We start from the raw sequence: 10,557 nt of genomic DNA, 5'->3' as shown, positions 1-10,557 counted from the left end.
TTCATTTGCATCCCCTTTAGACCAAAACCATTACTCTAAAGTCCATTTTTTATCGTATAAACTTTACCACAGAAGCTATAATCCTTCATTCCAAATTCTTTCTCTATCTCATCAAATATAAAGTTCTTGTGGTCTCCAAGACCATTAAGCCTCTTAGCTAAAATTAACATCATCACCTCGATCATTTTTTTTTCTTTCCTCTTAGCCAAGATGTACCAAGCTATCATCACCTCCACTACCACCATTATAATTATCATTTCAACATTTCCCTATACCACCATACATCATCATCAAGATTTGGGTCATCACAAAGTGATTTGATTTGCACGTGGCTGAAATATAAGAAAGGATTTCAAGATTTGGAGCACTAATATATTTCTCATAGGGTTTATATTCCTTTTTGAGAGCTAATGTATAATAATTGTGTGTTAATAATGATTCTTTAGTTGAAAAAAGTTTATATTTAACCTATATCTATTATCATTGAACACTCTAAATATTTTACATGGAAATTAGGATTTCGTGGGTCAAGCATACATTAATTCTCAGAGTTACTCCTGCAATCAAGCTAGATTCTCCACATTCGAGGTAAGAAAATTAAGTAGAAAAATATAATTTTTCTGTATGTAATAACATTCATAGGAAGAGTGGGAATAGTAAAAGAGAAGTTAACTAAGGTCTTCTGCCTGACTCTTATTGTTTGTTATTTAATGTATAATATATATTTAAATAATATGTTTATAAGATTCATGTTATTTATGTATGTTTACAGTATTAAAGCATGGCCATTGCTAAAGGTATACATTTAAATAATATGTTTATAAGATCCATGTTATTTAAGTATGTATGTAAATAGTGTGTTTGTAAGATTCACATTATTTAAACTGATTATGTGGTTTGGATAATGGACGATACAATGGATTCGCATTATTTAAACTAGTTATGTTGTTTGGATAATGGACGGTACAATAGATTCGCATTATGTAAACAATGATATGGTTATGGTATGATTATGATATAGTTATGATATGATTATTATGTAGTTGTGCTTTAATTATGATATGGTCATGATATGATTATGATTTAATTATGATAGGATTTATGATATGCTATTTAAACAATGTATAGTAGTTAAACATTATTTAAATTAGATTTATTGTAGATTATGTGACATGGTTTGACCGAAAAGATAATGGTTAAATACTTGACTGTTGGGTCTATATGGTAGATAGGGGCCATCTAGTAGTGGGTACGATTTTACTGAACCCAGCCCTCTGCCATTTAGTCTAATAGTTCGGGTTTATTTGCCAAAGTCGAACTCCGGCATAACCATTATTATGTGACTTAGCTTAGGAACTAGTGATTAGTTACTAGTGACAAGATTAAGCTTATATGTATTGCTATTTATCTAAATATGTGCGTCTAAATTTTAATTATATGTTTTCTTTTATGTGACTACGTGACAAGAATTTCCTTACTGAGTTTAGTAGCTCACCCTTATCAAACTTACCATGTGCAGATTAAGGTTGTAAAACTTAGAAAGCCGGTGGCAAGTGAGACCTTGGAGGCTTGTGTGTGTACTCGCTGAGGACCATATAACTGAGGGTGGTCTAGGGCACACTACATTTATTTTTTTAATTAATGTCGCAGTTATTTTTATTTATTAATTATTATGTCTTTAAGTCCAAACTGAGCTCAAATATGAAATATTTTATGTTTATAAGTAAAAGCGACATTACAGTTTTTCCGCATTTTAACGCTTGTAACTAAATTAGTAATTTATAAAAAAGTACGGCCATTACAAAAATATAAATAAATAACAATAAAGTTAAAAATATTTATAATATTTTAAATTTAAATTTCTTTATATAAAATATTTATATAATTTTTTTATTTTAATTTAAAGTTAAACCAATAAATTTTAAAATATGATTAAAAATATTTATAATATTTTAAAAAAAAATTAAAATTCCTTATATAAAATATCTACATATTTTTTATTTTTTAAATATATATAATAATATTATTAATTATTAATAAAAAATATTTTGTTAATTAATAAAATATTCTATTAAAGTTAATGTAAAAACCCAAAAACATCCGTTAAATCAAGAATTGACATTTTTTATATATATTTTTTTACGTGAATGTTAGTTATATTTATATAGCTCTAAAATATTGTTCTTGATGATAATAAATTAATCATTATCTCTTTAGTAATTATTATTCATAATAATAATAGAATTATCAATTGTGTTGTTCTTTATTTATTTTGCTTAAAATCAATACTATTGGGTAAAATTGTATTGGCAGTTAAATTACATACTACACCAAAAATGATATCCAGCAACACCTAAAAATGTCGCTATTATATATTTTTATTCACATTTGTAGCTTTTGTAACATTTGTAAAAAAATGTAGAATACGCCCATGTGAAGTAAATAAAAATGTCACTAATCATTTGTAACATTTGTGGCCGGGGTACTAATCATTGGATAGAAGTGCGTTTGGATAGGGGGCTTACTAATCTTGCTTGGTTGAACATGTTCACTTCTGCTAAGCTCCGTAATCTTGAATTTCAACTTCAGACCATGCTCCGATTCTTATGGTCATGGTTCCTGCTGCAGGTCCCAGTTTTGTTAAGCAGTTTCGGTTTGAAAATGTGTGGTTGAGGGAACCTCTTTGTTATCGGATTATAAAGGATAGCTGGGAGATTCGTGAGTCTAATGATATTATGCATAAAATTAAGTTTTGTGGGGACAAGCTGGCGGATTGGGGTAAGGAGGTTACTGGCAACTTTAAGGAATTAAAGGTTGAAAAAGTGTAAAAACAAAGTGCAGAAGTGGAAATTGGGTCGGGAAGAGGTCTCTGTAGCCAATTACAAACAAGCAAAGAAGAACTTGGCCGAATGTTATGTGCAACGGGAAGGTTTCTGGCGTCAAAGATCGAAGCAACTGTGGTTACAAGAGGGAGATAATAATAGCAAGTATTTTCATGCTTCTGCAACTACGAGACGAAGGAATAATTTTGTTGCAAAACTTAAAGATCATTCGGGTGCATGGGTTGACTGGGAGAGTGGTTTGGATGATCTTATGGTTTCTTATTTCCACGAGCTTTTTTCCTCTTCCCAAACCGACTGGAGAGAAGTTACAAGTAGCGTGCAAACTCGTGTATAATCCCAGCAGAATGTTGAGCTGCTATTACCGATTTCAGATGAAGAAGTTCGAAAAGCTTTGTTCCAAATGCATCCGGATAAATCCTTAGGGCCTGATGGAATGACCACGGATTTTTTTCAGAAGTGCTGGTCGATTGCTAAGGATGATGTCATCAATTTGGTTAAGCAGTTTTTTCATAATGGTTCTCTTCCTACAGACCTTAATAAAACCATTTTGGTCTTAATCCGTAAAAAAATAGCCTATGGATATGGGGGATTTACGACCATTGCGTTATGCAATGTGGTGTACAAGATTGTGTCCAAAGTGGTTGCTAATAGACTTAAGAGTGTTATGCCGTCTATCATATCTGATACTCAAAGTGTGTTTTTACAAGGCCGGTTGATCTCGGATAACATCATGATTGCTTATGAGATTATGCATCACTTAAAGAGAAAACGAAGAGGGAGGGACGGTTATATGGCACTCAAACTAGATGTTAGCAAAGCCTATGACAAGCTTGAGTGGGGTTATCTCCGGGCTATGATGGTAAGGATGGGTTTTGATGGTCGCTGGATTAATTTAGTTATGTAATGTGTATGTTCTGTTTCTTATACCATTTCACATGGTGGGAAGGAGTTGGGGCCCATTGTTGGTCAAAGAGTGTTGCGCCAAGGGGATCCTTTATCACCATATTTGTTTATTCTTTGTGTTGAAGGTTTTTCTAGTTTGTTGCAGAGTTATGAACAAAGTGGCTTACTCACGGGGTGTAAAATTGCTCGAGGTGCGCCAGTAATCTCTCATATGCTCTTTGCTGATGACAGCTACATTTACTGTAAGGCAACTGAGGAAGAAGCGTACAATGTGAAGGAGTTGTTGCATACTTACGAGGTTGCTTCGGGGCAAAGAATCAATTTCTCTAAGTCTTTTGTCTTTTTTAGCAATAAAAATGGTATTGAGGTGCGGGATTCCATTTGTGCTATGTTCGAAATTTACGAGGCCGATGAAAATGGCTATTACCTGGGTCTTCCGTGTTCGGTTGGAAGAAATAAGAATGCTATCCTTGGTTTTCTTAAGGATAAGCTTCGAAAGAGAATTCAAGGGTGGGAAGGGCATATCTTATCTCGTACGGGAAAGGAGGTATTATTGAAATCTATTGCTCAAGTCTTGCCGAGTTATGCTATGAATGTTTTCCTCTTGCCGTCAGACACTTGCAAGGAGTTAGAGCGGCTTATGGCCAAGTTCTGGTGGCACTCAGATTCAAGTAGTGGTAAGGGTATTAATTGGATGAGCTGGGAGCGGTTGTGTCGTCATAAACATGCAAGGGGATTGGGATTTCGAAGCTTGAGAGATTTTAATTTGGCTCTTTTGGGGAATCAATATTGCTGTTTGTTGGTTAATGCTGATTCTTTGGTTAGTAGGCTTTATAAGGCTAAATATTATGCTACTGGTAATCTGTTTACTGGTGGATTGGGAGACAGTCCTAGTTTCATTTGGCGTAGTATTCTTGAAGCAAAAGATCTTATCCACGCTTGTGCTCAAAGAACAATTGCTAATGGGGAAAATGTATCCATTCTTAATGATCCTTGGCTTCCACATAATTCAAACAACTATGTTGTCTAACGGCACCCTTCTCTTGTGAATAAGTCGGTCAGCTACCTCTTTCAAGTTGGTACTCGTGCGTGGGATGAGGATGTTGTGAGGGACATATTTGTTGGCCGTGATTAGGACCTTATTTTTTCCATTCAGCTCAGTGATTCAGCCGCTAATGATGGTTGGAGTTGGTGACTTGAGACTTGTGGGAATTATTCGGTTAAAAGTGCATATAAGTTCTTGCCAGAATCTAAGGGTGCTTGGTGCCGGGAGGCCAATACTGATTTTTGGAAGCGGCTTTGGTCCTTAAAAATTCCTTCTAAGATCAGTAATTTTTTATGGCGAGCTGCTTCGGGTGTGCTTCCAACGTGTTTTCAACTCCAAAAGCGTTATGTTCCTGTCAATGCTGACAACCCTTTGTGCAACTCTAGTACTGAAACTATTCCACATGAGTTGGTGGAATGCTCGGTTGCAAAGGCTGCTTGGCATCGTAGCATAGTGGACGTCGGGGCTGGGGCTGTAACGTTCAGCAGCTGGTTGTTGGGAATTTTCACCAGGGGGCACGAAGTTGAAATGGAGGAAGCAGCGATGGTGAGTTGGGCTATTTGGCGTGTGCGGAATGACTTTGTTTGGCAAAAGAAGAGTTGGCTTGCTTCAAATATTGTAACATCAGCTAGAATCTTGCTTGATTAATACAAATTTGCTCAGGAAAGGAAAGGGCTTTCATTGTCTCCTTTGAATGATGGGGGGCAGAACTGTGAGCGTTGGATTGCACCTAGGGGTGTACATCAAACCGCTCAAACCGCCCGCACCGCACCGCACCGCTAAAAAAATGCGGTTTGAAATTCTTCGCGGTGCGGTTGCGGTTTGAATTTTTCCCAAACCGCGCGGTGCGGTGTGGTTTGCGGTTTTGAATTATTAAACTGCGATTCAAACTGCACCGCACCGCATCTTTTAAAATTTAATTTTTTATATTTATTTAATTAAGCCCATACATATGAGCCCAACCCAAGCCCATAAATCTTAGGGAAAAATCCATAACTCTTCACAAACCCTCTCTTCTTAGCAACAAACCCAAGCCCATACATTGAAATTTGGAGTTGGAAGTTTGTGTTTGTTTTATTTTTGATCTATTGCTCAAGTATGTTAGTTGTACATTTATATTGTTGTTGGAATTTAATTAGTTTCAAGTTTGTCATTTTGATTTACGTGTGTTGTTAAAACTTTAAAAATATTGTTGACTTATTGTTGTTGTTATAACTTTTATTAGTCTTAAGTTTGTTGTATTTTCTTAAGTGTTTTGGAATAATTATATTAATGATAGTTTAATTATTTTATGATGATTTCAAAAAAAAAAAAAATTGTAATAGTTCAAACTGCATAAACCGCACCGCACCGCATCATTTTTTGCGGTGCGGTTTTTGCAGTTTTTTAGTATCGCGGTGCGGGTGCGGTTTGGAAAATTAGAAAAACCGCATGTGCGGGTTGGTTTGAAAAAAATGGTTAAATACTACACCACCCGCACCGTGAACACCCCTAATTGCACCTGTGTTAAACAAGATTAAGGTTAATGTTGATGGGGCTTTATTTGAACAAGAGGGCCGGCTTGGAATGGGATGTGTAGCTCGAGATCATCATGGAACCATGGTAGAAGCTTTCAAGAAGGGAAAGGTTCTGTATGTACAACCCAAAATTGCTGAGATTATAGGCATCAAAGAAGCATTGAGTTGGATTGCGACTCATCCCTGGGACAATGTAGCGTTAGAAACGGATAGTTTGATGTGTGTCCAAGCAGTCCAAAGTAAAATTTTTATGTCCTCACAGTTTGGTCTTATTGTTAAAGATGTTAGGAATTTATCTTTTATTGAATTATGTTTTGTTAAACGATCTGCAAACAAGTTGGCTCATTGCTTGGCAAGAGACTCTTGTTTCTCTACAGGTTGTGTGCCTCAGTTAGAGGATTGTTCCTCTGAAGTGAATTCTATTGTTTTGAATGAGTTTAATTAATAAATCTCTTGATTAATTAAAAAAAATGTCATTAAATAGTAATATTTGAAAATGTTACTAAAAATATTTTATATGTTTATTTTTCAAATTTAAAATGATTTTATTGACATTTTAAAATTGTTACTAAATTATATTACTCACATTTATAAAAAAAAAAAGAAAAAAAGAAATTACATTCACTATAAGATTTTAAAAGTTGTTTACTTAAATATGACACTTTTAAGTTTGACCAATTTATATGGTATTTTTTTTTTTGTTTTTGAGGTATTTTTATAGTATTTGATATGTCATATACATATAAATTAGGTTTTTAAATCCCATATTTAATATTTTTATTTGTTTAGGCATTTTATTTGGAACTTATGCTGGAAATTCGCTGCAGTTTGCTACCGACGCCAGAAAAATCACCAGAGTAGTTGTCGATGCCGAAAAAGTCGTTGGTGATACGAACCACACCAACAGTTGTGATGAAACCCAATACCAATTATGGCAGCCTCTAAGAATTCTCGAAATTTGGATATGGAACCGCGACCCAATGCTTAGTTAAGCATGAACCATGGTATGAGGGAAGACGCCACAAACGGTGGTGGAAATCCGTTTGATAAGTCAGGTTGAACGCCACAAGGAATACTCCTTGATAAGTTTGAATAGTTCTCTTAAGAACTCAAGAAGAAAACCTCTCAAAATTTTATTCCAAAATATTCTGATTTTTCAAAGTGTTTACACGGCTTTATATAGCCAACTTACAACCAAGAAAAAAAGAAACTAAAAGAAAGACAATTTTCCAAATAAAACAAAGACAAAATAAAAGAAACAAAATTAAAAAGGAAAGTTGCTAATTGCCTTGGAAAACGTGGTTAGCTTAATTTGGGACTAAATTGAGTCTACTTTGATGAGAAACACAAATTTTTGCTCTCCTTCAGTGTTGACCATGGTCTCCTCTTGTTTGAAAATTCTGTTGACTAAGTTGTTGAGTCCTTCTTTGAATTTCTTGGCTCGCGCCCTCGTGACCGGGCCAACTGGAACTTTACTTGTATCTTTAGCCTTAGTGTTCTCATCATTCACCCTTCTTGAAAAGGATTTGTCCTTAAATCTTCACTTGCATCAAACGGGCTCAAATCAGAAACATTAAAAGTAGCAGTAACATTATATTCTCCAATTAAATCGAGTCGGTAGGCATTGTCATTGATCCTTTCAAGCACTTAAAACAGACCATCTCCTCGAGGTAGCAATTTGGAACGTCTTTGGGGTGGGAATCGTTCTTTCCTCATGTGTAACCATACCCAATCACCGGGCTCAAAAACCTGCTTGTGACGACCCTTGTTAGCTTGCTTTATGTATTGCTCGGTCCTTCTTTCTATGTGGAGTCGTGCCCTCTCATGGATTTGCTTCACAAATTCTGCTGTCTTTTTGCCATCTTAATTCAAATGTTCAGAAACAGGTAAAGGTGATAGATCTAAAGTAGTCAAAGGATTAAAACCATAAACAATTTCAAATGGTGAAAATTTAGTAGCAGACTGCATAGAACGATTATAAGCAAATTCAACATGTGGTAAACAATCCTCCCAAGTCTGAATATTTTTACTTATGATAGCCCTCAATAAAGTGGATAAAGTTCTATTAACTACTCCTGTTTGACCATCAGTTTGAGGATGACAAGTATTAGAAAACAAAAGTTTTGTCCCAAGTTTTCCCCACAATGTTTTCCAAAAGTAACTTAAGAACTTAGCATCCCTATCGGATACAATGGTTCTAGGCATACCATGTAATTGTTGGGTTTTATGCTCTAAATAAAACTCATTTCAATATAATCAGATTTACTTATTAATAAAGATCATCAATAACATTTTATGTTGCATGGTTCACATGATTTATTTCATGATTATATGTATATAATGTATGAATTCTTTTTAAGTCCAGAACATATGAGTTTGTTAAAGATTATAGTGTTGTCAGCACAGTGGAATATAATCTTTATTATATGTTCAAAAGTTTATTCCCTGATTTGTCAGAACACTGGATTTAGACTGACATGGTATAATCAGCGTTAGGTATTCTTACACCTTGAAAAAGTGTTATGTCCTTTCCAGGACATTGGCAAAGTTTACTAGTATCAGATGTATGGAGTATACATCGGAAGGGACCGATATTGAACTTTGATTAGATATATTAAAACTTACCGTAATATCTATTCAATTCAATATCACCTATTGATCCTAGATCAAATGATCTTAATCCTGATATGGTTAGGTTCAATCTCAAGAGTGTTACTCGTGTTCTTTGATTTGTTAGTTAAGCCTACTTTTGGGTCAGGGTGATACGTACATTTTGGGAACACGGTAATGCAATTGAGTGGGAGCGCTAACATAAATATGGAATCTATAGCTTCTATTTGGCTAATAGAAAGTAAAGGATGATTTCCTTCGAGCTTAACCAAACGAAGATAAATGGTGGAGATCTCATTTCACTTAGCTGAAATATCATTTATACAGGGTTAAGTGTTTTAAGGATAAAATACATTGAAGGTGTAGCGGTAACTAGTGCCTTTTCAGTGTAAATCATCTATATAGAGGATCATTGATCACATTAAGGTTATAACAATGGATAACTAATGACGTGTCTATATCGTGGAACATATAGAGCGTTCTATATGACTGAGAGTGCAATTCCAAGTTCTAAGTGTGGATTCAATGAGGAATTAATAAGTTAGGGAATTTACTTGGTAAATTCGGTTCGACTTCTTGGAAGCTCGGTTATATAGACCCATGGTCCCCATACTAGTTGAGACCATACTGCTTGTAAGGCTTAGTTAATTGATTTTAATTAATCAATTATAATTCTAAAAGTTAGACTATGTCTACTTTATGAATTCTCACTAAGTAAGGATGAAATCGTATATAAAAGGGTCTCTAGGTTTAATTATTAATTAAGAGACTTTGTATATCAAATTAATAATTATTTTAAATGACAATATTATTTAATAATCTATTTTAGTTATTAAATAATTAGTTTTGGCATTAAATGGTTAGAATTGGAAAAATGGCATTTTTGGAGAAATAGAAATAAAATTGAGGAAACTGCAAAATTCAAGTGAGGCCCATAACACACCATGGCCGACCACCTCTTTGCTTGTTTCCCAATTATTATTTTTAATTTTAATTGCCATGTAATTGCTAATCAAAGCCTAGCGATAATAGGAAAGTGTTGGATCACACTAAATAAGGCAGTTAATCAATTACACAGTAAAAGAGGAAACTGCTTATTTGGAAAGTTGAGCTCTCCCTTTTCCCTATATATAGCAGCCCTTGTTCTCTTTTCTTGAATGATCATAGCTCACGAAATTAAGAGAGAAAAGAAGAGAGAAAATTTCGAAATCCTTGAGTGAATGAGTAGTGCCCACACACATCAAGTGGTACCTCAATCATAGTATGTAAGACTATGGAAAATCTGCATCAAAGAAGGAGAAAAGAAGATCCAGGTTCAAATCTTGGTGATGCTCTGCTACAGAAAGGAATCAAGGGCTAGAGATCTGAACGGAAGGAGTCATAATATTCCGCTGCACCCACTGTAAGGTTTTCTAACTTTATATGTCTTTGTTTTCATTGTTTTAGAATTCATATTAGGTTGTTAATCCAACATACATGATAGTATATAGATCCTGTAAAAAAATTTCCAACAACTGGCTCCAGAGCCATGATAATGATTTACTTTCATGTAATATGAATTAAAACGATGTTTTTTAGTTTTTTGTGTTGATTTGGATGGTTTCATGTTGGTTTATGTGCTTATGTGATGAATGTTAAT

The 10,557-nt window shown here is 34.5% G+C and overlaps 1 protein-coding gene across 1 annotated transcript; it reads left to right on the top strand.

Moving 5' to 3' along the window:
* Positions 1 to 2,612: 2,612 nt before the first annotated feature.
* LOC133039910 (uncharacterized) lies at positions 2,613 to 5,439 on the top strand. Its single transcript, XM_061119030.1, has 6 exons — positions 2,613 to 2,786; positions 2,842 to 3,096; positions 3,187 to 3,702; positions 3,790 to 4,719; positions 4,801 to 4,873; positions 4,994 to 5,439. The coding sequence occupies exons 1-6, from the start codon at positions 2,613 to 2,615 to the stop codon at positions 5,437 to 5,439; spliced, it is 2,394 nt and encodes a 797-aa protein (XP_060975013.1).
* The last annotated feature ends 5,118 nt before the right edge of the window (positions 5,440 to 10,557 follow it).

Source organism: Cannabis sativa, chromosome 1 (assembly GCF_029168945.1).
Source record: "Cannabis sativa cultivar Pink pepper isolate KNU-18-1 chromosome 1, ASM2916894v1, whole genome shotgun sequence".
Classification (NCBI taxonomy): domain Eukaryota; kingdom Viridiplantae; phylum Streptophyta; class Magnoliopsida; order Rosales; family Cannabaceae; genus Cannabis; species Cannabis sativa.
This window is presented reverse-complemented; position numbering and strand designations above follow the sequence as displayed.